Raw genomic sequence first — 27,696 nt, 5'->3', positions numbered from 1 at the left:
ATAGCTCAAAGTGTCGCAAATGCGAGCCCAATTGCATTGCCAATGTTTCTTTCTTTCAATCGCCAGATTATTCCAGGACAGGATTGCCAGATTATTCCAGAAGGACCGGATTTAACGGGACTGCCAACACAGATACGTCACAAAATAAATGTGCGCCGGAGGGATAGACGCATGCGCAGTTGTACCCATTCGTGTAAACTAGGGCTGAAAGTCTTTGACAGGTGTGACGTCATAATCGCTGCGCCGCCCTCGCGTCCTTCTAGAGCGAGGACAGGTCAGGACTCTCGATCAAAGCCGCGAGACGCCCAGGACTGGAAGCAGCCATGCCCCGGGGAAGCCGCAGTGTGTCCTCCCGTCCTGCCCACAGGTACGGGACAGGCAGTGTCTGGGACGAAGCTTCACTGTACTTCCAAGTGAATTTATACCTGCGCGAGAAGGGGGCGGGGGAGTATGATGCCCTTTTATTTTTAGGTAGAGGACACATGGCAATATTAGTTAGGACATGGAATACGTGTTTTTATGGAAGGGTAATCTCTATGTCTTGGGTGCAGAGGTTTTGCATTTCTCAATTCCGTGGGTAACGACCTCAGCCATTCCAGGGTTTACCTCTGCCTTCTGTGACATTTAGTTTTCTTAATCTCGTTAAAAACGCGGGGCTAAAAATCCCAGCATGTACTTAAAAATCTATTTTCTTGGCAAGTTAGATATAGGTCGGTAGTTTGAAATCTAAGTCTGGCTTCCAGTTTTTTTTTTAATAATCCCGAGTTTCTAATGTGCCTTTTTTAAAAAAAAGTAATTAAACTGGTTTTGAGCCCTCTCATCCAGGATTAATATATTATCAATGTGAAAACTAGCACGAGTTCACCAGGGTGCAGTTTGTCAGCGCTTAGTATCGTCCTCGCGTTTGCACTCAGTATAAGGTATGGTATGTAAAACCTGTTATATAGGGGAGAAACTGTGCATCCTATTTCTGCTTTGCCCTTCCTCTCCTCACAAAGCTTTAATCTTAAAAACCGTTCTGTGGGAATGTTGCCGGTGGGGTTTTTTGCATGTAATTTATGTAGCAATCCATTTTTTTAATCTCTGGCTGATTCTTTAGAGGTATGTTTTTGCAGTTTTCACCTTTCGTAATGGACGAATTGGATATAGTATGATATGTGGAAAGATGAGGAAAAAGAAGAGCATGTGAGATTAAAGGGCTTATTACAATGTCGTTCCAGAATCAGGACCGACCACAGTATTAAGATGCGACCGCACATGGTGCAGTCACACATTCCCATTTCTCTATAAGAGCTTGTGCTGCAGTCGGAAACCAGCCGCACTGCCTGACAGGCGCCTCACAGTGCCAGCCTCTCGGTGCAGGGATTGACAGAGGGCACCAGGTGTGCCTCCCAGGCCCCCAACCGGAGGCCGCTGTTGCATGGTGGCCCTGCTAGGGGCCCCCAAAGTCGCTTTCCGACAGGCTTTTCATGTCTGAAAGCCTGACATCAAAAGCCTGTGGGAGACCAATATTGTAATCCTGATGACGGAAACGCTGACTTTAAGGGATTATGTGCCTGTTCAGATTTGCCGACAGGCTCCTTGAGCCCCTTGGAAGCCAGTTGTAATGACCAGCCAGTTTCAATTCTGACTTCCGTATGACTGCCGTATTCATAATACGGTGGTTGGAATTGAAACCGAAGATGTCGGTCAGAAAGCCTCTGAAAAACATCAAAATCAGGGCCTTAGTGAGGCTGTGTCTGTGTGCCCTAAGGGTTTTCTGCACCTGTGGTGGATCAGCTATGGTATTTCCTCATAGATGTGCTATGCTAATGAATTCTACCCATGGAAATGCATGTATATTTTAACTAGAGGGCTTTGGAGCGAACATTGTGGAGATTTCCTGGTCCAAGCACAGTGCACCCGCAGTCCCGCACACTGGGGGCCCCTGCATAGGTTCCGTCCCGAGTGTGGAGATTCCACACTTGTAACTTATTTACACATAAGTACCTTTGTGAATCTGGTCCTGGGTGTTCAAGAGCAACCCTTTGATAAGTCACCTTAAAGCCCAAAGTGGCCCGTCATGAAAAGAGAAAAACTCTGAAAATGTGTTGCCTCCTCACAGATGTTCATTGCATATAATGTATGTTCAGTTGCTCTGTGCTCCTATTCCAGACAAGGACTTCTAGAATAAGTGACCTGTGCCCATGTAGCATTTACCATTTCTAAGGCAATTCTCCAAGAGTGAAATAATATTACTGTAGGCACCCATGATAGACCTATTGTTCATTAGGAGAATTCGTTTATGCACTGTATTTAATCTCATTGCATGTTTCTTCTGGTGATCTTTCTTCGCCCACTCCCCAGATTTAATTCAGTATTTAAGCAGAATGATTGTACTGTTATGCCTTTTTAGTTGCACAATGAAACCATATGTACCATGAGCCACTTTCTGAGTATCCGGCACAAATCAGCTCTGCAGATTTGAACTCTCAAACTGTACATCAGTGCCCGTAGAGCACCAGAAATCATTGCATATTTGGTGAATAAAAGCTGTCACGCATTTAATAATCGCTTGGTCCTTATGATGAAAATATTTTCTAATATTTTTACAGTAATCTTACTCTGTGTACAATTTTTGTAATATATATATATTTTTTTTTGCAAGCATAAAAAAAATGCTTCTGCTTGATTTGAAAAGGGTAATCCTCTGAATTGGCCTTGTAACAAACAAGATATAGTGCATAGTTTTCGTTCAAGCTGTCGCTCAACTGATATGGCGGTGTTTATGTTGTAACCAGTGATTTCCCTCGTGCCTGTACCTATCTCCCTTACTTGGTTCACTCCTTCCTTCTCTCTCCGTTTCTTTACCCGTCCTCCTCTACCCCTAGTAGTACGTTCCACCCCAGTAGAATCTTGGTGTGAAGCTCACCTTGGAATGTTGGTGTTCTTCACTTGCTCCGTTTGTGCTGGAGGATCTGTCGCTGAATAAACGCCCTTCTCTTGATCTACTCATGTGGAGAAAATAATTCAACAGTCTAGTTTACGTCAGTGCGACTTCTGAGTGTAAAAGTGCCACCTTGATAACTAGCTTGGCTACATAACTGGAAACTTGCATTGCATCTTTTCTGACGACTTAAGTTTGAAGGAGCCTGTTAAGGTATAAAAGTTTAGGTTTAGTGACCTGAAAAGGAGAGATTTAGGGCATGCCAATAGCTTTCCAAAGTTTTTGTTGTTATGAACTATGTTGCTTATTGTGATTAACTCACCTTTTTGTGTGTCTGAAAACGCAGGCTGTACTTTTTTTGTGGAAATGGAGGTTTGCACTGCAGTGTTATTTATAAGGGACACAGTCTATGTGTATACAGTGTTGACTTATACTGTGGAAAAATGCACTGTCAGCTATATAATCCTCTAGAATATTGGTTTCCAGTATAGCTCCAGAAGTTCCGAATTCATGCTGTTGAATTCATGCTGTTGTTTTCAAGCTATCTGCTGATTGTGTAATTGAGTTCCATGTTGATTTACAAATATACCATATTTAAGTATGCTGATCATCCTGAATTGATCTGACCTCTCTGGATCTATGCAGGACCCTATGTTTAAGAACAATTTAATGGTCTCTCCTAAAGTGTGCTATCAACCTGAATGTGGTCCCATGACACTGTTGAGTTCTTGAGTATCATTTTGGAAGTTATGGGACCATAATAAGTATAGTTTCTTCACCAGAAATTAAGTAATTGTCTCCTGTTTGTGAGTGTACAAGGATGGCGGTCTTTGAGACTCTCCCCCCATTTGTAGCAATAGAGTCCCAGTGCTAAGACATTGGACGCGATTGTCAAGATGCACAACAAATATTTTTCTCAATCTTATCCCCAGTAGTAGGGGCTTATTGATGTGAAAGGTTCTGTTTAGAAGACACAGGCATTTGAACTGTGTTCTGCTTCGAACTTGGTGCAATTGAGTTGGATTTCAGTTATGGAACAGTGCTAGACCGGTACTCAAATGCACTTTTATTCTAATTGAGAGTCCCAATTAAAGAGCCTGTCTTCTATACTGTTGTTATAACCTTTTATTGCGCATATTAAGAGTAAAGTAAGGGACTAACCAGGCCTGACCCTGCTTAACTTCTGAAGTCCGACACAATGAGGGGCTTTCAGGGCAGGGTGGTTGCAGGCTAGTGGAACCAACTCCTTCCAGTTTTCTGTGGCTAATAAATCAATGTACACCAGCATTTTGCTGGTCTTTTATATATTTTCCAGTATATACAAGTAATGGATGACTAGTTAAATGATATGTGTAATTGTTGACTAGTAAAACCTTCATTGGCAGTGCTCACTTTTAGGGCCTGGGAGCAGCTCTTGTGGCTGGGGACAGATCCCAGACCTTGGTGGCTGGTATAGCGATGCGTAGTGAGATCTCATATACCGACTATTTGTGGCAGGATTATGAGATGACTAATATCAATGTTGGATTCAAGAAACTATAACTTTCATCTACAGTTTAATAAATTGCTTGTCTGTTTTATTTCTAAAACCTAGTGGTCTTATGTAAAAAAAATTCAGTTGGTGCACACCACTGAATTTTGTCCTTTAGCACACACAGTATTCAAAGCTACCAAGCAGAACCTGTACATTTGATTTCATTTGTAATGTTTTCTGCTATTTAAATGCAGTATATGAAATTAGAAAAATGACTAGAAAGATTTTTTTTAAATCCCTTATTAACACATTTTCTTTGCTACTTTGGAAGATCTTAAAGACAAGCGCACATCCTGAAAGTTAAAGCAGATCACATTAGTAGATATAATGGAAGGATTCATGTTAAAGGTTCTCACTGTGAATTCCTTACCCAGTCTATCAATTTCTGTGATTACATACCCGTTTAAATGGTATAATGTTAACATGTCCACTCTCTGTTACAGTCGGACCCTGATTTACAGTCGCCTTTAAAATACACTTAAACTGAAGGGAGGAGCACAGGGCCTGATTTAGTTTGGTGGACGGGATACTCCATCATTAAAAAGCCTAATATTCTGTCCGCCTTGTTGCAAGCGTCATGAGCTGGACTGCACTTGTAATACGGTGGTCTGCACCTCCACCGTGTTTTTAATGGAGTATCCTGTCCGCCAAACTCTAAATAAGCCCCAAAGTTCTGGTCACTTAAGGGTGTACCATACGACTGGCCAAGAATAGTACACTATAAATCAGATTAGCTGAAGGCATTCGTTGTTCTAATTATCTTTATGTAATCGCAAGCTAATCTGCTCTGGTCCACAGTAGCTTATGTCCAGCACTCAGTACCACCGCAAAAGGTAGTCGTATTCTTTTGACGGGTAGGATGAAAATGATCTATATGTTTCACTGCCCCATTCACTTAAGCTGAGGTGTTAATGCTAGCTGCATGGCATGTTGGAGACATTGATATTGCGGTCCTTCCAACTCTTTGAGGGCTGAAGCGTCCTCTGCATGATTTAGCGGTCAGATGTAATGCTAGTGATAAAGTAGTGCTGGTAATAGTAGTTAGTTGTTGGTCAATGAGGTGTTGTCGTACTAGGGTCCAATGACTAGTATCAAGCACTGTGCAGCTGCATAAGATTTCCCTTGTAAATTGTGGAGAGGGGGATTTTCTGGGATATCTGGTCCCAAATGAGGTGTAGTGATTGCATAGTTTGTGGGAGAGGCAGAACTCTGCTTTCTGGTATGGAGTGTGGTAAGGACTTTCAGAGGAGTTGAGATGCAGAGCAGAGGTTTAATCACATTCTCTAATCACAGGTCCTGATCTGTCCTCTTTACCCATCAATGCCTTAAAGTGTCAGATCAGCAAAATATTTGGTCTCTTACAGAGGCAAAATTCTAGTTCTTTTATAATGGTGAGCAAAGAAGGCCGTGAGGTTGACTGCTGTCTGATGTGTTTCCTTTGTGACATTTTAAAGAATGTTGGTGTGTGTATATAGTAGCATTTAATCCAGAACACTTCTCCATATATCATAAAGTTTATCTTGTTGTGGTTTTTGGACTGAATATTGTGTTTCTTTTCCAGCCATGCACCACCCTCTGCCCCATCTGTGGCTCATCCTCCACCCTCGGCAGTCGCTGCAGCCCCAGCTGCACCACAGCAGCCGGGGCTGATGGCGCAGATGGCCACCACTGCTGCAGGGGTGGCTGTGGGATCAGCAGTGGGGCATGTACTTGGTGGAGCTCTGACTGGTGCTTTTAGTGGAGGAAGCAGCTCTGAACAAGCCAAGCCAGCAGTGACGGCACAGGTACGTTCTCTCAATGATTCCGATAGCTGATTTATTTATTTATTTTTTTCATACCTTGAGCACCTGCTCAAACTGTAGCCAGATCCCCTGGCATTATGAGACAGCGGGGCACCAAATTATGTGGCAAGAAAAGAAAAATTGTGCGGCTCAGTTTTTGATCGTATTAATTATTTTACTATAATTACATATGGCAAAGATTTCACCTAGTTAGTACTAGTTTAACTATCAAATATAGAAATAAGCAACTGAAAAATGGGCAATTCAAATCTGTCAGGGGTTTTCTAATGCGTGTAAAAACGTGTCTCAATGTTTTTAGGTCAAGCCTAGGCAGAGCGCATGCGCTGTCTTTGTGACATGCTCTGTTCAATATTTGAGCTTCAAACCCACTCATAGGCTTGTGATTAACTGGTTCCATTGTCACTCTTGTAATCTTGCCTTCTATTTGTTTATCCCATGCCTCTTTTAGTGTTTATCCCTCCTCTAGAGCATCAGCCAAGTACGGTGTCCTTCCACTGGTGTTTGTGGAACTTTTATGTTTGTTTGCAAAGGAATTAATTTGATCGCTCATGTTTCTTCTTTTAAAGTTGTATTTCTCTTTCTGTAGGCGCACTTCTTTTTTTGTTGCTTTCAGCGCAGCCCAAGCCCAGCGTGCGTTTTTAGAAAGTTCTCATCCCCCACAACGCTCACTTCGAATCACCCGCTCCTCGACTGCATATCCTGCCCAGGATTCTTGTGTTCCTTCCGTCTGGGGCGGTTTGGGTGTGGTGCTATCACTGTAGCACGACGCATAGGGCAAGAGCCAGACACAGTGCAGACAACAAACTGTAAAGAGCACAAGTTTCATAAATCGCCATCAAGAGGGTGTTGCAATACTAGACACAATCACACAGCCATGGGGTTTTACTGAAATCAGTCTACAGTATAGTCATGGTCCGGCAAGCGCAAATTCACGCTCACATGTTTACCAATCGTCCCTGTGTCATCTTGCGACGTTTGAGAAAATCCGTTTTGACATAGCTCGCCAATCGCCATTGGGGGGTCATGTGAGGAACTGAGTTGCCTGGTTCCATGAATTCGCCATGGGTGAGACGAGCTGCTGGAGGGGATTTGGGTGATTAGTCATCAAAGTCATAGGTTGTTCCCTGTGTTTATATTTACAACACTGTGGCTTGATGGTAAATACACAGATCGCCCAGGGTGGATTGTCAGTTTGAATAGCATGAATATCTCATGTAGAAACGGATTTTCTTAAAAAAAAAATTTTGAAACCTACACTAAACTAGCGTATCATTGGTATGATACCTCCAAGCGTCTGCACCATTTTGATAGCACGCGTAGCCCAGATTGCTGGAGAGGATGTGGGAAGGTGGGTACATGTGTCCCTCTGTTATGGGATTGTTAACTCTTGACCCCCTATTGGACTCAAGTCCTTAACGCAATCGACAAGTACCTAGATACGGGACTTCTTCAGCTCCCGGAGTATGTGCTTCTAGGGGTCCCTAACCCGCTCACCTACCCGTTGAAATCCAGGCAAGGAAAGCAGATCGCGCTCGCGCTGGGCACGGCCATACAAAACATCCTCGCACATTGGAAAACAACCTGTGTTCCAACACTTTCCGGGTGGCTTCATCAACTGTGGCATATACTAGGCATGGAAAAGATCTCGCTCACCATAGCAGGAAAAGGCTCCGGGTTTAGTGAATTATGGCAGCCATTTCTGGCCCTTTTAGAACAGGATTTTAGGGAACTGACATGCTCAAGATGCCTGCGCCTTCTACGCTTGACGACACCGAACGCTCTCACTTCAGAGGTTAGCCTCTTGAGCTAGGGTGCCACTCAAATTTAAACATACCGGGATTGGGGGGTGGTGGAGGAGGTAGGCGAGCGCTATCCTCTTTCTTTCTTTCTTACTTTTGAGCTTTAAGAATATGTAAAGTTCTGTGGTAACGTAATATGCCCCTTTAAAATGGCCTCCCTGTTTCCACCCGTCCCTTGTTCGTTTGCGACTCCGCTGCTGCGCCCGCGCCAGCAGCAGCAATAGTCAGTAGCGAGTGGATATGCTAGCTGGAGTGTCCTGAAGTGCCGGATACCAGCTCCTGCAGCCGTGCAGTAGCTTAGGATAACAAACAGGCTCATTCCACAGTACGGCACTTCAACGCTGAAGGTGAGACTAGTTTACAGAGGACTTCTCACTCATGTACGCTCCTCTGCCATGGGTTCTGTGTTCTTGTCTCCCCCTATGCACCAGTGTGCTCTCTGTGTTATTTACTTCGTGTGCTTCTCCCCCACTTCCGTGCAATACTTCCCCTTCCGCTCCCCCTCTCGTTTCCCATTCACTCCTCTGATACCCACCTTGCACCCGTATAGTAAAAAAAAGACACCCCTCAACAAACAAAATAAGGGTTTCCTTAATCCCAAAAACTGACTGTTTGATGCTTATATAATTGTGCAAGCAATGATTGGGCCAGTGACCGTGTGACATCATGTTAATTTAGCTACGTATTCAGTTGTTCCCACAGCCCAGTGGCATTTGATGTTACCCTGTCTGCTTCAGGACATAATTATCTAATGACCTATCTGGCATCAAGTTACCCTCTTATCCACAGGCTGCCGTCCTTTACTAGGCTGCCCACCCAGCTGAAAGTAACCCAGGAGTGGCCTGCGACATCCCTGCGTGATTGACTTGTTTGAAATTTCGACTATAAGGATTGAAAAATACCAGTATGTTTATAATTCAAAGGTTCTGAGAAATTTGGTTACGTTTAGGCGGAATCTTTTAAACATTTCCTCACATTCTCCTGCACTAGCTGGCCAGGGCCGGTAGGCACCGGTCTCGTGCTGTTAGACCTCATGTACGCTGGATGAGTGCTTCCTCTGGTTTGTTTAAAATATAAACATTACACATGGCCTGTCGTAAATTGAAATTAAAGACATTTATGTTATTCCAAATGTCCTTACCAGGTTTTACTCCAGACTCAGCCTTTGTGTAACGAGGCCCTTCACAGCAGGGCAGGCTCCGACCTGCAACACCCACAGCAGTGGTCCAGGAGGGGGGAGGTTTCAGCCCTTACTTGTCAACAGTCAATCAGAAAGCTTGCTCAAGAAGGACAAGGCTTGCCTCCCCCTTAAGATTCCCTTCCCTTGCATGACACAATCTGCAGTTCAGTCACTGCCCTCTATCAAATGGCAGTGCTTCGGGAAATCTAATAAGCAGCCTTTGAATATCAACGTCTGCGTTTGATTTTTAGAGGGAGCTCCCCCACCTCAGTGCCTGAGCCTGCACCTACAGGAATGCAGGCAGTACACTTCTACTGTCTGGGCGCACTGTCCTCGATCTTGTCATGTCCATTCATGCGTGCTTCTTTGCTGCCCCCAATGTTGCTTTCTGCCACACGCGGTGCTCCCCCTTTCGCCCCCCCCCCCACTCGTTTCCGATCCATTTCTGATACCCCAACCACTTTACACTATCATAACCAAGAGGCACGTTTACACTCGGAGCCTGGGCACTAACAAAGCCAATCGGTAGCTCTCTTTTTATGATGATAATATGCATTTTGAGTTTGGTGCAGCCGTAGGGATAATTGCTCCTGCACAACTGGTATCATATGCTTACCACATACACAAAACACGCCCTGTAAATAGTGTATCGTGAGCTCAGTGCAGCCAAGCACAGACTGTAAACTATGTATTGATCATAGGGCACTTTTAGTGCGTTCAGGCATAGGACACACACACTCTCACTCACTCTCTAGCTCTTCAATCCCTGGCGGCGCAGCACCCAGGATAATGTGCTGCATGGATGCACACTTATAATATAATATCCAAAAACGCGCGACCGATTGGCTATACCAGTGCTTGTTAGTATCTTTAGATCAGTTTGAGCTAGAAACATAATTTCTTGTTATAAAATGCTCATTATTCAGCAGAGGACAGATAATGTGGCAAATGCGGAAAATCCTAAATTATGCAGAAAAAAGAAGCCGCCTCAGAATCTCATAACTCTAGTGTCCCTGGCAATAGTAAAAGATGTGTGTGGAACGTATTGAGTGACTTCTTTCAGCACCTGTTTCGTTCTGATTGTTTTTTAACTTATAACTACATTTCTGTGCCCTTTTCTTTCCTTGCTTTTATAGGAACCCCAAAAGCAGCAGACTTACCAGAATCAATCTCAATCTGGACCGTGCCACTATGAGTTGAGAGAGTTTCTGAACTGCGCCACCACCCAGAGTGATCTGTCACTCTGCGAAGGTTTCAGCGAGGTGCTGAAACAGTGCAAGAGCAGCAACGGTGGGTATCCGCGCCAGCTGTGCACCTGGTTGTCTCATAAGTGTTTTTTTTCTTTTTTTTTAGTAAGAAAAAATACTTTATTGTATTAATCATTTGACTACAATAATAGAGAAAAAGTAGGCATTAAAATAGAGTAAAAGGTGACATATTTTCCATGCGTGGTATCCTATAAAACATTCATAGATCATGATACCTGTTTTTGCATCTAAATACATTTCCATATATTAAAAGCCATCTAAACATTCAATGTTTTATAGGCATGTTCTAAAAACTGAACTATCCTTCTAATTGCACTTTCCCCTATGAGCCTAAAGCAATAGCGAACAGCCTCTGTAGTTGTTCTTTTGTTGGCATTACTAAACGCAGGGCGTAAATATGTCCTCCGTATAGGCAACCACCTCGGGCAAATGCATATTAAGTGCTTAAGAGTTTCCTTGCCGATTCCATAAAGCTGACTTATCTATGTATCTTTAAGAGCCTCATTCCAAGTCCCTTCCACTATTGGAATGTAAAATTGTCTAAACCTTAGGTATTTTCATTTAATATAATTGGTCAGATTCCATCCCAAGTATTCTTGAGCCTGCAAGGTATATGTATCAATTATTAAGCCTGTATGTTTATATTTCCAGCTTGTAGAAGATGTAAATTCCACTGTTTTTAACTTTAGTGTTTTACGTATAAAAAAATTCTGCACATCCCTGGTCATTCACCCCATCTCGCCTGTATATCAGGCAGATCATAGGAGCCTATTTCCATCATTATACTAGATAGTTGCAGCTCTTACTTTTTTACTCTGGAGTTATTCCATTATTAGATGTTTCAGTGTGCATGAGTCGGCCTTAGCACAGTCAATAATATAGTTAACACAACTATTCTTATGCAACATTTCCAGAGATGTTAAACCAAATTCCACCGTATCATACAGTGTGGCATAGCCTGTCGTAGATGGAATATGGTGCGTACACATTTCATAAAACATTTTTTAAGCTCGAAGATGACTTTCTTGTTCATAGCAGGAGATGCGTATTATAAAAACGGAATCATTTTTAAAGCTTTAAGTGATGGAATAATTGCATTCCCTCGAAACTTTTTCATGAATCTCGCGATTGATTTTGTAATAGTTGTAAATTTACATTTTTTACTGACCTTTATTGGTCCACTACCTCGATTGGGTTTTTTCCTAAAGTCCACATTTTTTATTGTTTAGACTGTCCAAATGTCACAATTTTTGTTTTAAACGAATTAGCTATCAAACTATTCACTTTGTAATATGTGTATACCACAAGAGGTGGTTGGAAGACTTCAGTCATACCTTGTGTGTCTGCATAGACCATGCCAGCCTGGCATTGCATACAGCATTCCTGCATGTGCTAAAACTGTCCTGGATAATCTAGAATGGGAATTGACAGTAGTCAAGGAATGTGGTATGGCACCACTGCTGGTGCTGGTTCGTGGTTTTGTTCTGTTTTTGTGTGATTTCCCCCTTCCATTATTGTCCCTATCCCTACCTCTTTCTGTTTTCTGCGATCCAGTGGTGATATATTGCTTCACTTGATATTTCCTTATTGGCCATTAGTGCACTGCTTGCATGCTAAGGTCATTTGACTTTCTCTGAGCCTTGCTTTTTGGTCTAAAGGGACCGTTGTGCTGCTCACTCTCAAATGTGCTCCATTCATTGGATATAACGTGACTATGAGCATTTCTTAGACGACTTTCAGTCTGTGCTTTAGAAGTATCCATCTTGGGAGTTGTTACCGTGGGCAGATGTTCCCGGTTTCTGTTGCTGGTGTATGCACGGACTATCATTCTTACGCTCTCCATCTTGACCTCATGGAATGGTGACTGTTTGAAGAAAAGGTGCTGTTCTTCACTCCCGCTACAGCCGTCCTGCATGGCTCCTGAGCTAGGAACAATGTGCAGCGCATGCAAGTCCTGGGCGTCTATTAAAATATTTCAGCTCATGGGTTTTACGGACATGCTGGACAGGTCGAAATGCAGAGCTTCCCATCCCAGGGTTAGTTGGATGGGTTATAGTGCTTGGTAATGGATGTGTTTCTTCCAGAGAAAGTTGTACTGAGCACCCCGTCCATTCCCCTTTCTGATTCTCCCAGGGGATTGTGTTTCGTTCAGACATTTCCTTCAACTCTCCATCAACCCCGCAGGGGCCCATACCCACCTACTACCCTGCCTGGCCACCTGGTATGCCTCAGTCACATTGTGATAGTAAAAGTTCATTCTTGCCACCTGATATAGGCAATTCCTATTTGTATTTATTTATTCTGTTTTTTTTTTACCCGCAGGTATCGCAGCGTTGATATAAATCAGTTCAGCTGAGGAACCAGGTTTAAATTATCTGGAGCGCAGCAAGTGACTGCTAGGAACCAGCACCAGGACACCCAATGACCACCCTGGAGGACCCTCCAGTGCCATGCGTCTACCACAGGCTCATGGCTGAGGTTTAGCTCAGGGCAATTGAGGCCTGCACCTGAACGAGTCTTGATCCGTAACTGTGTATTCCAACAAGCATGGACCAGTCACCGCACCAACAGCCAAGCACTTTACAAGTCCCGTAGGACTGAATTCTATGCACAAGCCTCTCCCGCCTCTTCCTTTCTTAAGTTTGAAACTACAAAAGTTAAGTACTGCCATGCGCTATCTTAGAGCGGGTGTTATGAGACTTGTCACTTGCGCCTGACGTGAAACAAAGGAAAATGTAATATATTAAACTTTATTTTAACCCATATTTCTAACTTTCTTCCTTTACATGTGTTTGCGTGTGTACATTGCTGGACTCCGGGCAAGGGTTGGTTCTTTTGAAGGCATACATAGGAAGTCTCCCGTTCTGTTCCACTTTTGTGTCAGAAAGATTTAAGACTTAAGCATTTTATTTCATCTTCTGTTCCAGGCAAGTGCACATGGAGAGGAAGACTGTTTCCCTATGGGTCTCAAAATAGCCTTAGTGGAATATCGAAATATAGTTGGAGTATATTTGTTGTGGTTGGTGATGATGGAGTATACAAAGCTGTAGTAAACTCGAGTGGGTGAAGTTTGATAATATTCCTGCCCGAAGAGGTGTTGGGGGGGGGGGGGCAATTTGGAGTGTAAGGGAGGATGGTGTCGATTAATTGGGAGCAATGGGAGGAAAGATGTAGTCATTTTAGTATGTTCTTTCATGGGGCCTGATCATAGATTATATTGGTTCGGAGTAAATTGATTCTTCTTGTTTGTGTAGTCAGAGTATACTCTTTGTGCTGGGGTTGATGATAAAGCCTGCCCTCCATGGGGTAGATGAATTTTCAGTATACTCCAATGGGGCGCACCCCTTGGTGGAGAGGTTGGAAAATACTTTTTCAGGAGTGAGGAGGACCATAATGTGGTGGCCTTTATTTGGCTGTGAGGGTTGGTGTATGCTTGTGGTGATAGATTAGAACTGTGTTTTGTTTTTTAACCCTTTGATTTATGTGGACCCCCACTTAATATGTGCTGGAAGGCAGGGACACCGACCTATGCAGTTTTAATCACTTGAACCTTACAAAAATTCACAAATGATAACATTTTATTTAATCCATACAAACGTACAAATGCCCAATTTTATGGCAAGGTAGAAAGTTTTTTTTCAAAATTCAATGTAGGCAACCCATTTTCCATATTATAATCTGTTTGATGCACTTGCACTGTCATAAGAATTAATCTGAGGATACCAACTGAATTTTGGCCTTCTATTTCACGTTCCTCGCACATTTACAGAACGTCTTAAAAATGTACATTTTAAGTGTTATATATATATATATATATCTCCTCGCTCCTCCTGCACCAAACACACACACTCTTGAATGGGTGCTGTCATGCGGGGGGTGCTCCTGCCAATATTCCGCTTCTCGCCTCCTCTTAGTTTGAAGAAAGACACAGCACTCGCGGAGGAGATTCTAAGAATTTATTACGACTCAAACGCACCAGACTCGTTTCGGCAGTCGCCTTCGTCGGTGGTACAAGGGCGCGCTAGAAACGGCCATATTTTATATTTACATTGTGATCACATTTCCTGTTTGTTCGTCATAAACATAGGTAAGTAGCTGTCAAGCGACTCCCAGACGTTGTTATTTTGTGGTTTCCAGCTGGAGTTCTGGAGATGGATAGGATCTGCCCCTCTTAGGTAGGTAATCCAGTACAGCCAAGCACGGAAGGAAGTAGCAGCAGTGTTCTTCCAGTTGGCCAATACCAACTGACAAGCCGAAGTTAGTAGTATGTCCACTTGAAGTCTATCGTTCTGGGAGTTGATTTGGGGACCTAAAAATCCCTGAATTAGGGATGGAAAGTCCTTTTTAAGTCGGATGTCACAAAGAGTGGATAAAGTCAAAAACGCTATTCCAGAAAGAAGATACCGCAATGCAGTGAAAGAGTAGGGTATTTTTAAGTGTGTTATTTTGATCCGTCTATTGGGTGGCATGTGTTAAGATAATTTGCAGCTCCCTTCACACTTTAAAATGATATATTTTACATGTCTTTAGTATGATGCAGTTTTCTTTTTCTTTTACCATCAGATGTCCTTATTTTCTTTGCATGGAGCTAAATGTCTGGAAAGGCTTGGTATTTGAGACAGTACACCAGAAAGTGTTAATCACTGCTTCTCTTAGCTCGTCCCATTGGCTCCCTTTCTGTGTTTGATCGGTATTGGACAGTTTTTACATCCTGCATGTGATCCTTCCGTGTCTTTTAGTGAGAATTTGTATGTTACTGCATTTTGTACCAGAGTTTGTTATTTGCAGTTCCTTATTTCAGTGGGGTACGATAACTTAGCTTACTGTGTTACACAAGGTGTCTCACAAAGCACTTGGTACTGTTTTTTTAAGACCTGTTCAAAGTCCTCCTGGGTTTTCCTATAATATTGTATATTGGAGTTCTTCTCGAGTGGAATCATATAGATGAAACATCTGGCTTGGTGGTGGTGACAGGCAATTGAGGCTCTTCCATTGATGTAGCACCAGAAATCTGGCTCCCTCCTGGATGCTCCCCAGTTTTTTCTCCATCTATGATTGGGGCAGAGTTAGGAATACCACTTCCAGCTGTATGAGAAACCCATAAGATATATCCAGTCGTGTGCACTTCTTTGTTGCAGCAGTTCTAATGTTCATTGTACTGGTTGATTGGTGTATGGTGATCTGTTCTTGGTGGGCCAAAATGCAAACAATGATTCTGATTTTTCTTGAAACATTTGTATTGTCCTTTTAAGCCATCTGTCTTTAGTGGTCCAAGGTATGTGTTTTCTAGGGCAGAAGTTGGTTCTTCTGTAGTAAAGGTCTTGGGTGTGAAGACTCATACTGTCTGCCTTCATACTTCTAGTGGGGAAGTTAAAGTACACTTCATAGGCCAGTAGTGGGAGTTTGAGGGTCTGGGCACAAGATTATGTGTCTGGAGCGCCCTCTCGTGGAGGTGCTGGTGTTCTCTCTTGACAGCTGGTTGGGAAGCGCTCTTAGGTTGACCTGTTGGAGAGGGAAGAGCTTCTTTTGCTGTGGGCCACGCTTTTGGCTTTGGTGGGCGAGGCAACTGGCGTTTCCTTGGGTGGCCTTGGTCTTCTGTGCACTGGACTCTTCTCTTTAAGCTGAGGGTTGGACAACTTCTGGAGCCGTTCTGTGAAAAAGAAAAGGTTTATGTTAAACGCAGTTTTCATTTAAACTTTTAAAAATTGACTGTAAATGTAGTTTTTTTCTTATTGTGAACTACTACTGGTTTAAGTCTCCTCTACTTGAGCGAGTCAGAATCTAAGAGGCTTTAGGTGTGAGTTTTGCCCGGGATCACATTACAGGCGCGGGGAGCATGACCCCTATGCCTAAATAGTTATATAATCCTGAAGAGTATATTCCTTGCAGTCCTCTGCATCACAAAATGGGTTTGTTATGAACAGTAACGTTTTTTTTGTTTCGAAACTATTTATTGAAAGTTTCAAAAAGGAAAACATAACAGTGTAAGACTTAACATAATTCCCCATTTGCTGGAGGGGAGGGGTGATAGGAAGGGGGAGGGGGCGTGCATGGGGAGGGAATGGATGAGGGAGGGGACGAACAGCAGCAACAGATATGTTTCAGGGAGGAGTCTTTTGCAGGAAGGGGGTCCATGTTTGCAGGAATACCTCGTCCTGATCAGTATGAACAGTAACTCTAATCTGATGTTCACTACAGTGCCCGCTCTTGGATCAGCACACTGGAAACAAATAGCAAGGGACTGGGTGCTACCACACCCGGGCTAATTCAGTTGTGCCTGAGGTTACTTCTAATGAATTCAAAGGTTGGTCAAAATCCTAAACCAAGCTGTCGGTCCCTGCTTCATTCTAAAGCTCGCATTACACACACTGAGACTTCTGTCTGCTGCCAGTGTGTCAGACAATTGCATTCAAGGACCACAGTTTCAGGCTGAAAGCAGGCAGGTTCAAGGGCCCGAGTAGCTTTTGAAACTGACCCTTCATTGCTCCTTCACACCCTCTCGCAGGTACCTGTGAGAGGGTGTGAAGGAGCAAAGAGCATTGCATTGCAAGAACTGTCCAGTGTGCCAGGGTCAACTGACCGCTTACCGTGTTTACTCAACCTTCAATAAAAATCTGAAATCAGTGCTGGTCGGTAAAGTGTTGCCTCGTCATTCATTCATCTCCAGGGCACTGATTTGTTGCTTTTCGGGTTTGCTATAGCGTGGGCCAAATCCATATCGCAGGAAGAAGATACATTAAAAGAACACCTGCTGTCTCCTAAGCATGATCCGCCTGTGCTTGCAACAGGGAAAGTAGGCGAAGCGTGAAGCGGCTGCCTTGCAGTGGTATTTGTACATAGTCGATCTTTGTTTTAAAGTTCCTGCACGCCCCCACTTTTAGACCCGATGTGTTGCCCATCCTAAAATGGTGACACAAGGATGCACTTTGTGCAATGCCAATGCATGATGCTCACCTATTGGCTTTAACATATGCGTTTCATAGTAAATAACTCACCCATTTGTTTTTATCTGAACTTTTCATAATAACCAGGTCATCCGGCATCTGAAATAATTTTCCTAATGAACCAATCAGGACTCTAGCTTTTATCATTGGCTTGTCTCCGTAAACGACTCAGACCTCCTGTATTGAGGACAAGTTTTCCAACTAGGTAAACTGTACACGGCAACCATCAGGCATGCATATATATAATTACAAATATGCACAATATAGTTGTTGAAACAATAAAAAATCCCTGAAGAGGATTATCAGAATTCAAATCTTCTCTCCACCGGGTTTGTTCACGTGGGTCCCCATTCCAAAACCACACCACGGGGATCTCTGAGAATCCATTCAACAACAATAATAATAATAATAATACTTGGATTTGTATAGTGCGGCTAATCACCCGTGAGAGTCTCTAGGCGCTGTCAGTAGGCACGGGGAGATTGTGATTTGCCCAGAATCTTAGGGTGTCGAGCTGCCGTGAGACTTGGACCTGGATCTCCGGCTCCGAAATCGACATTTCTGGCCGTTACGCCGCACCCTCTCCCTAACAACATCGTTACTGACACGTTTCAACACAGTGTAATAATATCCCCTTTACCGCCTATTGGCTTTAGCACATGCTTTTCACAATAAGTCCGGTACGGCCAACTGGTTTTGTCATAACGTTCCATATTAAATTGATCAAACCCCTGGCATTTGCTGTAATGTTTCCCAATAAAGCACTAAGGACTATATCCTTTACCATTGGTTTGTCGCCATCATTGACACCAGCTGCCTGAAGGGACAAGCATCGAGCACACCGTTCTAAAATTACAGCTATGTAAAAATCTATAGTTGTAAAACAATGTACAAATTCTCTTCAATGGCTCAATGAGGACTATCACAGTAAACATCTTCTACCACCAGGATTTGTCAGAGGGATGACCACCACCAAAGCCATCTGTGAAAGGTCATGGAACAAAATATTTGTCGGAGCCTGTAACAAGGGGTGATAACAATCCATCACTAAAGGCCTATTGGCATGAACGCTTTTCCCCAATAAATAAATCAGGCCTTTATCATAACGTTTCATAATCATACCTATGGTGGCAGACATAACTTGTCCCATTGAATCAATCAGTCCCACAGCCTTAATCAGGGGCTTGGCATCATAACCAACTCAAACCTAATGTACTGAGCTTCAGCGTTTCCACATGGGCACACCGTAATAACATTACAAATGTATACACAATTCCAATTCGCAAATTAAAATACTAGCTTTTCTAATTGGGCCTAGCAAGGGTTCTCGCTGTCCAATTTTTTTATTCCCACAGTTTCTCCGAGGGGATAATGTACTCCATGTCCCCTACCTACTTCGAGAATTTGTGGGATTTCCATGTAATTAAATGCCTTTTTGAGGTTCTAAATACCGAGTATTAACAGGTCACCCTGTAGTTTAACATCTGCTATTCCCGGCTTCCTGCCTTTATCCTAGCTTTTCATAATAAACAGATCAGGCCTATGTCCTTACCCTAGGTCTGCAACCATATTTGGCACACTGGGATGCTGGAATTATGTGGCAAGGGAGGGCCAAATTATGCAGTGGGGTTGACTAAATTATGTGGCATATTGCAGCATATTTTATGATAGGATTAGTTAATTATTTTGTCATCTTTACACTTGTTAACACTGCCTGGGCAAAGGTTGCACCTCATTAGTACAGCAATAAACAACAGAAAGGTGACCAGTCAACCTTTGCAAAGGGCTTGATACTTCGCTGCAACACGTAGCTGCATTTTTAGTAACATTTGAATTGAGCTGCAAACTATTTTTTTCGTTTGCTTTATGCAGCAGTTAATAGATTATGTGGCAGATCAATAATTATCCAAAATATGCCGCGGCCACGCAATCGCATATTTCCAGTGGCCCTGCTCCTACTGTACTGAGTGTAACCTTTCTCACAAGGTAACAATGAATCCTAGAGTAATGACATTTGAAATATCAACAAAATGACAGTTGGCAAGGTAAAACACTACTGCTCCTAAGAGGGCCCAAGAAAGAATATCACCATTCAAATATAGCCCCGTGGTTTATGAGGGGGGCAACCAACACCAAAACCCTTGACTACTACTACAGTTGTGACATTCCCCATTACCTTCCTAAGGGCTTTAGCATAGTATAATAACAATTCACCTATAAATGCATATCGATTTTAACATACGATGTTCACAATAAATACACCAGGCCTATGGTATTGGGATATTTCCCTTTACTAATTCCCCACTAATCCTTCTTGGGTTCTGGAGTAGCGTGCTACTGGCCGAAAAGCGCTTCAACATCTCGTCAGCTGTGGCAAGCGCTATGTAAATGCAAACCCTTCCCTCTTTAATCCTTCCACTATCTTTTTTCAATCCAAATAACAGACCAGAGTTCCGGAGTAGCGTGCTACTCTGCGAAAAGCACTTCAGCACCTCATCAACGGTAGCAAACTCTATATATATATATATATATATATATATATATATATATATATATATATATATATATATATATATATATATACACACCCTTCCTCCTTCGATCCCACTACTGTATTCTTCAATCCAAATACCAAACGTACACATCCACCGTTAAAGTTAATTTCATATTTAACTATACTTAGTCACCACAAACTCTTTTTAGGTTCCAGGGTAGCAAGTAAGTCCTATATAAATGAAATTACAACACAATTATGGTGTATCACTGGGCTCTTTCCTTGGTCTGTATTGCTGGCACACTTTTCATTTGGTCTTCCATACTAATATAATAAAGAGAGAGCCCAAACCTTTGAGGCGGGTAATCTCAGGAACCACAGCACCAATCACAACACCCAATACAGCGTTGGAAAGGGCAGTTGCAGCAGAAGGACATAGGCTATGCAGACGCCCACCATATACATTTAAAAGGTAAAAGAACCGTGCCAGCAAAGTAGTCCCTTGTGGGCGTGTCTGCGTTGTGCTATGGGCGTGTGCTGGGGGCGTGACAAACGCTGGGGGCGTGTGGTACGTTCCGCCCTTCATGCCATGTCTCATATTGTGTGCTAATCCCACCCTTCTCCCTTTAAATACCCCTGCACCCCATAATCATAACCCACCCTTACTCCTTAAAATACCCTAAACATTAACCCATCTTAACTCTATAAATATACCCTGTACCCCAAAACCCAAACCTATCCCTAAACCCTAAAAATACCCCTGTACCCCAAAACCCAAACCTAGCCCGAACCCTAAAAATACCCCTGTACCTCAAAACCCAAACCTACCCCTGAACCCTAAAAATACCCCTGTACCCCAAAACCCAAACCTACCCCTGTGCCCTAAAATAACCCTGTACCCCAAAATCCAAAACTAGCCCTGAACCCTTAAAATACCTCTGTACCCCAAAACCCAAACCTACCCCTGAACCCTAAAAATACCCATGTACCCCAAAACCCAAACCTAGCCCTGAACCCTTAAAATAACCCTGTACCCCAAAACCCAAACCTAGCCCTGAACCCTTAAAATACCCCGTACCCCAAAACCCAAACCTATCCCTGAACCCTAAAAGTACCCCGTACCCCAAAACCCAAACATAGCCCTGAACCCTTAAAATACCCCTGTACCCCCAAACCCAAACATAGCCCTGAACCCTTAAAATACCCCTGTACCCCAAAACCCAAACCTAGCACTGAACCCTAAAAATACCCCTGAACCCCAAAACCCAAACCTAGCCCTGAACCCTAAAATACCCCTGAACCCCAAAACCCATACCTAACCCTAAACCTGTGTACCCCATAACCCAAAACTATATCTAAACCCTTAAAATACTCAAACACCCCAAAACATATACCTCAGTACCCCAAAACATATACCCCTATACCCATACTTACCTTATCCAAACATTAAAAAAACATGCTTTTGCCATTCATGCATTTACATCAAACTTCATTGTAAATGTATGCGTGGTAAAAGCATAAAAAATGTAATGCCATGAGTTATAATGGCTTTGCGGAGTCATGGTACTTTCGTAATGAAAGTATGCAGAGTGATGGTATGCGGAAAGAAAGTTACGGAATAATGGGTGTTTACCCTCCCCCGGTAAGTACATTGGTGGCATTGGTGGCCCAGATCTCCAGCAACATACTCCTATTTTTTCACCACCCATTTGAAAAATGCACATGTCTCTCTCATTGATGGCCAGCACCAACATACACTTTTAGAAACACCTCCCGCCCGCCACAAGGTCTAGAATTGCAAACTTTAGAGCTACGTTCGAATCTTGGCATCAGCTCAACATCCTGTGATTCCAGGCAAATCGCTTTGTCTTCCCGTGCCTACCACAAATGAATGTGCACTTCTGTAATGTAAATTGTGCTCATGCCATGTTGTCGAGTTCGCACTATATAATATTGCAAGGAATAATAAAGTAGGGAAACTCTAGTTCACACACTACTGAACGCGCACTCTTAAGTGCATCAGCAGTGCACTGTGAATCGGAGCGTTTCACAGGCCTGTCACAGATAAGAAATGCTCTCAAAACAAAATCCTACAAAACAATATACTACTGGCCGGCAGCAATTCATACCCGGAAAACGTCGGGACGGGCTGCTAGTTTACATATATATTTTTCATAGTTTTCTCATCAATTTCATGCCATTTTTTTTTTTAAACTTCTGCTCTTCTGGCCAATCCTAAATCACTTTCGTTAGCACACTGATGTCCCTTCCACATTCTGTTTCTGATGCGTCATTAATTCTGGATTATAGGATCTTCATTATTTTTTTAATAACTTTAAACACATACTGGGTCAAAGGCATCTCTGCTCTTGGATCCTCATTGATAGTTACATATAGTAACAAATTCTGCCTGTGTGCAGACCTTTATTCATCATCGTGTAACTGAAATGAACATTCTGTATCATAAATTCAATTACACACACTTGTGTCACTGTTGTATAGAGTCTGTCAGGAACCAAAGGGGCCCATCATCTCTAACTAAGACACTGCATCTCCCCCCCCTAGTTAAACCAAAAAGTACCAATAATACATATGCACATTACAACTCCTCAATAAGTTGTTTTGGCGCCCAAATTGCCCAGATCTGCGGAGATACCAAAGAAGGTCCCGTGACTAGCATTGGAGACAGACATCGATACAGTCATTTGGCTTTCTGGACTCTGAATAAGGCTCACTCCTGGCATCTGGAGTTGGTGAAAGTCGAGGCAGGTGCTTTAAATGCGACAAATCTTCCGTTAACCTATCCAGGCTGGTGAGCAGTCACCATTTCCTCTTTACTGTTCACAACTCTCAGTGGTCCAGCATCATAAGGAGCATCAGACTTTTGTTTCTGTTTCAGGATGACAGTCACTTGGTCATCTGTGGTATACCATGTTCCGAGCACATCGTCATCGGTCTGCATAGGTCCTTGTTTTGCACCTGTGAGACAAATCAATGGTTTGAAGTTTATTAAGGTCAATAGATCTCTCATTGGTCCATTGTAGGACTTTACACATGGCTCTCCCAAACATTAAGGTGGTAGGGCTTTCACCTGTGGTAGAAGGCGGAGTTTACCTGAATGCATGAAGTGTAGACTGAAGAACTGATTTGAGTTCAAGCATTTCCAACGCAGCATGCTGAACGTTCTTCTTGAGGGTACTCTTAAATCTTTGGACCACCCCATTCACCTGTGACCAGAGATGTGTGCTTTTCTGATGTTTTATATTTAGATAAGTGAGAAAGTCTTTAAACTCCTGACTATTGAAAGGCGGGCCATTGTCCCTATTTCACAATGGACAGAATTCCTAAATTTGCAAAAATATTCTCTAGTCTCTCAATGACTGTCATGAGTAGCTGACAACAGATCTTCCACCAGAGGAAAATAGGAATATGCATCAGCAATTATTAGTAGATGATGTCCATTGTCAAGGGGTCCAAAGAAGTTGATTGCAATCTTCTCCAGGGCATGCTTTGAGGGATCAGACATGTTTGACGGCTATGAGGTTGTCTTAAAGGATAAACAAATTCACAAATCACAGGCTTTAACTCTTTTTGAACTCTTTCATCAAGACTGGCAAACAAAGTTCTGTCTCGTAAAGCTAGTTTTATAGCATCAACCCCCCTGTGTCGCTCACGGTCCAGTCCAAATACTTGTTGTCTGAGACACCTGGGTATGACAATTCTCGACCCTCTTAAAATGATGCCTTCTGGAGGAACTGAAAGTTGTTCTTGCACATTTTTGAATTTCTGTTATTGAAGGTCATCATGAAGAGGTCAAATATGTGTTTGCCACGACTGGTGTATAATCATGTCTTTGAGTATTAGCACATTCCTGTCTATACTTGTGTCAGCAATGATTTGTTTTACTGATATGGCAGCAGGGGTACTGGACTTCACAATGAAGTTAACATAGGCATCAGGCACTTTAGAGGTAGTGCCCTGACACGATAGCGCACGTGAAGGGTAGTCATTAGGATTTTGATCTTTTCCTGGATGTTGCACAATCGTATAATCCTACTTTTAGCAAGGGGTCATCTTGGCTTTAGGATTGCCGAAAATGGTCAACAATGCTTGGTGGTCAGTATTGTATTGTATTGTATGTTGGATTTATATAGCACTTATAACCCAGGGGTCTCTAAGCGCTTGCCTTGGGAACCCGTCCTGGCTTTTCCTTGTGAGATAGCCCCTACAGGGCATCCCCAAGGTGAAAGCCAGGCATCCCACCGCGGGGGGCCGTTGTGGAGATTAAGCAAGCCTAATGCCCAGAGTTGCAGAGTGTGAACCCATGATTAGGTCAGGCACCGAAGCGAGAATTATCGAGTCCATGGACATTTGAACTCAAGACCCTGCCGCGTCGGGAATTGAACCCTGGTCCCGGGTCTGACCTCTGCTTCAGGGTCTGCCTGCTCTAACCAGTGAGCCACACTTCTCCACAGTGACAACTGTGACATTTTTTCCCTACAGGAACACAGGAAAATGAACACAAGACCACACTAAAGCTAGTTTTTCTTTTTTGAACTGTGAATAAGCTTGTTCTGTTGTTGACCAACCTTGGCTAGCATAAACTACAATCTGCTAGATGCATCAACGCTCGATTTTGCGAGTCCTTAATTGCAAAGTTTAAGGATTCGCATTTAGAGACTCGCAAAATCAGATGCATGTAGGATTTGCTAAAATATGAGCAATTCCTAAATATTCCTTATCTGCGATTCGCAGAGTACGATTCGCAAATAAGAAATGACATCTCATTGATTCCTATGGGCCAAGAGGCCCATAGGAATGAATGGGGAGGAATTCTCAATTTGTGATTAGCAATTAGCAATTCAAGGGTGACGGGTGTCCAAAGGACACCCTGTTGCACCCCTTAAATTGACCTGGACACTGGTATTGCACACACACATGTCCTAAGGACATGTGTGTGTGTGTAACATACAACTTTGAAAGATGCACTTTAGTGCATTTTTCACTGTTTTCGCTATTTACCATGAAGTTTGATTTCACGGTAAATAGCGACCCCTATCAGCAAAATCGCTAGCTATTTTACATTCATGCATTGCATTTAAGGAATCTCAATTTGAGATTCCTTAAATGCAATCGCAAATAGCGATTTATGCATTTGGGATGATGCATCCCAAATGCATAAATAGCGGTCGCAGAGGGGCAGATTCTGAGAATCTGCCCCTTTGCGAACGGTATTTCGCTTGATGCATCTAGCTGAATGTATCTAGGCATTAGGATGTCCTGTGTGCTAGGTAAGGATGGCACCTAACCCCACTGGGCTAGCATCAACAGCCTTCCCAATCTGCAATTTCAGATCAAAGTATGCCATTTACGCTGCTTTCTCTAAGGCATACTTGATTTTCTTAAAGCTTCATTCACATTTCCTGGACCATTTGTATGGGCCATTTTGTTTTGTTTAGTCTCTCAGTGGGGCATTTACAGTGGCAAAGTCATGTATATACCTTGAATGGTAATGGGCCAATTCAAGGAAGGATCTCAGCATAGTTACATCTTCTGGGGGAGAAGTGGATGACAAGGCTTGTACTTTGTTCCGGTCTGGATTAATTCCCCCATCAGAAAAGACATGGCAAAGAACTTGTTTTGTTTGATGAAACTCACATTTTGCCACGTCTGATGTGAGAGCTGCATCAGCAAGTATATGACACACGTGTCAGAGCTTTATCATGTTCCTTTCGTGTGGCCCCAAAAACTAGTATGTCATCACGGTAGTTGAAAGCATTTTTGAATGGCTTTGTTATACGACAAATGACATCCTGTAAACATTTGGCAGCTGACAACATGCCGAAACGTTGCCTTTTATATCGAAGCAAACCAACATGAGTCAAAAAGGTAGTAATGTACCTGCAATTCTCTTTCAGTTCAATCTGGTGATATCCTTTGTTAAAATCAGGGTGGGAAAAGTCTTTAGCTCCATTCAGCTACATAAATATGTTAGCAATGTGTGGACCTGGATGTCATTCTCTTTAAATCGCCTTGTTTGCTTGGTGCATATCAACGCAAACGCACACTGCTCCTCCACTATCCTTTTTTGGCACTACCACTATGGTCGAGACCCATGGCATTGGAACAGTGGCTCGCTCAATGATGTCATGCTTAAATCAGATATCAAGTTTATTCTCAACAGCCTTTTGTAATTGGAATACAATTCGATGATGTTGCTGCGCAACAAGATGAATGTCCTCATTTATGTGAAGTTGCACTATTATGGTCTTAAGCCTTTCTAATCTGTGAAACATAGATGGAAACTGATTCACTATCTCATGATAGGCATTGACATTGTGGTTCACAGAATTCAGCCCCATGTCAACAGCAGTACTGAAACTGAGTAAACATGCGTGGACGATGAAGTGCCTGATAAGACATGAATTGGCAATTATACTTTTGAATTTTTATGCTGCACAGAGGCTATGAATGCACTTTGACTTTGCAGTGATGTCGAACAGCCCACATGGTTTTCGTCTGAGTTAAAAGGGGGCACTGGAGACCGTACTTCTCCACCGGTATGTTTATTGAGGCACGACTGTGTATGATAATATTTATGCAGTGCCCTTTTACTTTCAGTGTGATCTTGGGACAGAACCCAAATGAATTTAGCACTTTCACTTGTCGGCCTAACTTTGACCAGCATTCTACCTTGCACGTAGCTAATGCTACATTTGCACGTCGTCCAGCAGTCAACATTGGCATAGCACACCCATCTTCCTCACTGTCACTCAGCAATGATAGTGATGAACTTTTAGCTGACGAATTTGATGACAATTGACATCGTTCAATTTCTACTTTCCTCAATTGATGTTGCTGTTTGGCCTGGTGGGTGTGTGCAGAATGACGTGTCTAGAACTTTCTAGTATCCATTTTGTATCCCTGATGTGATACACTTGATCTTGCCTCCATTTTGTTTTCTTGACGTGGCACACTGAGGGGCATATTACCAAGCAATAGCAATAATTATCGCTATTGCTTGGTTAGGGACAAAAATTTGCCAAGGTTTATCACAAATGCCATAAAAATCGGCCGCAATGCATGAATATCGCTGAAAAGTCCGCGATATTCATGCATTACCGAGCTAATGCTCTTAGCCATGTTATACACCTCCCATTGGATAACATGGCTAAGAACTGCTCAGGGCAGGTGTTAGCTTTTGGAGATATTCGCGCTTAGCGTGAATGTCTCCAAAAGTTGGTAATAGGAGATAGCGATGTTCGTGACTGTTTCCAGTCCCTAACATCTTGGCACGCCCACTTTGCATGTCATTAGTGATAAATATCACTGACATGCAAATTGGGGCCCAAGATGGTCGCTATCTCCTACTAGCTGTTGCTAACTGGTGTTAGCGACAGCTAGGTAATAGGAAGATCATTTTATCTCCGCTTTCTTGGCTTTTAAAGCCAAAAAAGCGGAGATAAACCTCCTTGATAATATGCCCCTTGATCTTTTCCGACTGTTAAAAAATGGTTCTCTTTCCCACATCCTTTGTATACCTGTCCAATGGCGGGACATTAACCTCCGGTGGAAAGAAATATCCACATTGTAAACAACTTCTTTGTCTTTGGAAACATTACTTTATGGCCTTTTGCATTATTTTGACTTATTTTTCCCATTCAGCGCTGACTCATTCTGAGTCTTACTGGTCTCCATGTTCGCTTTACTGTCGGTCAGCTCTTTCCTCCGCTCTGGCACCCATGAGTA

General features: G+C 42.9%; 2 protein-coding genes across 4 annotated transcripts in view; one reads left to right on the top strand and one right to left on the bottom strand.

The window, feature by feature from the left end:
• Window positions 1-213: 213 nt before the first annotated feature.
• CHCHD10 (coiled-coil-helix-coiled-coil-helix domain containing 10) lies at window positions 214-13,274 on the top strand. The gene is made up of 4 exons (XM_086942744.1): window positions 214-367; window positions 6,022-6,244; window positions 10,378-10,531; window positions 12,832-13,274. The coding sequence occupies exons 1-4, from the start codon at window positions 324-326 to the stop codon at window positions 12,849-12,851; spliced, it is 441 nt and encodes a 146-aa protein (XP_086798870.1). The 5' UTR covers window positions 214-323; the 3' UTR covers window positions 12,852-13,274.
• A 2,372-nt stretch (window positions 13,275-15,646) lies between these two features.
• Window positions 15,647-27,696, bottom strand: part of C11H22orf15 (chromosome 11 C22orf15 homolog) — a 186,327-nt gene continuing 174,277 nt past the window's right edge. For all 3 annotated transcript variants that reach the window (XM_086942741.1, XM_086942743.1, XM_086942742.1), the window contains one exon: window positions 15,647-16,159. In XM_086942741.1, the coding sequence (XP_086798867.1) occupies window positions 16,002-16,159 (158 nt within the window). In that variant the 3' untranslated portion in view covers window positions 15,647-16,001. The remainder of the gene's footprint in view (window positions 16,160-27,696) is intronic.

This window comes from Lissotriton vulgaris, chromosome 11, assembly GCF_964263255.1.
Source record: "Lissotriton vulgaris chromosome 11, aLisVul1.2, whole genome shotgun sequence".
Taxonomy (NCBI): domain Eukaryota; kingdom Metazoa; phylum Chordata; class Amphibia; order Caudata; family Salamandridae; genus Lissotriton; species Lissotriton vulgaris.
The sequence above is the reverse complement of the archived record's forward strand: the minus strand, read 5'-3'. Positions and strand labels throughout refer to the sequence as shown.

What these genes read in the sequence shown, in the direction of transcription:
- CHCHD10 (XM_086942744.1), top strand. Translation starts at nt 324, where the DNA reads ATGCCCCGGGGAAGCCGCAGTGTGTCCTCCCGTCCTGCCCACAG. An exon ending in TCCTCCCGTCCTGCCCACAG is followed by an intron (nt 368 to 6,021) that starts GTACGGGACAGG and finishes TTTCTTTTCCAG; the next exon opens with CCATGCACCACCCTCTGCCC. An exon ending in AGCCAGCAGTGACGGCACAG is followed by an intron (nt 6,245 to 10,377) that starts GTACGTTCTCTC and finishes TTGCTTTTATAG; the next exon opens with GAACCCCAAAAGCAGCAGAC.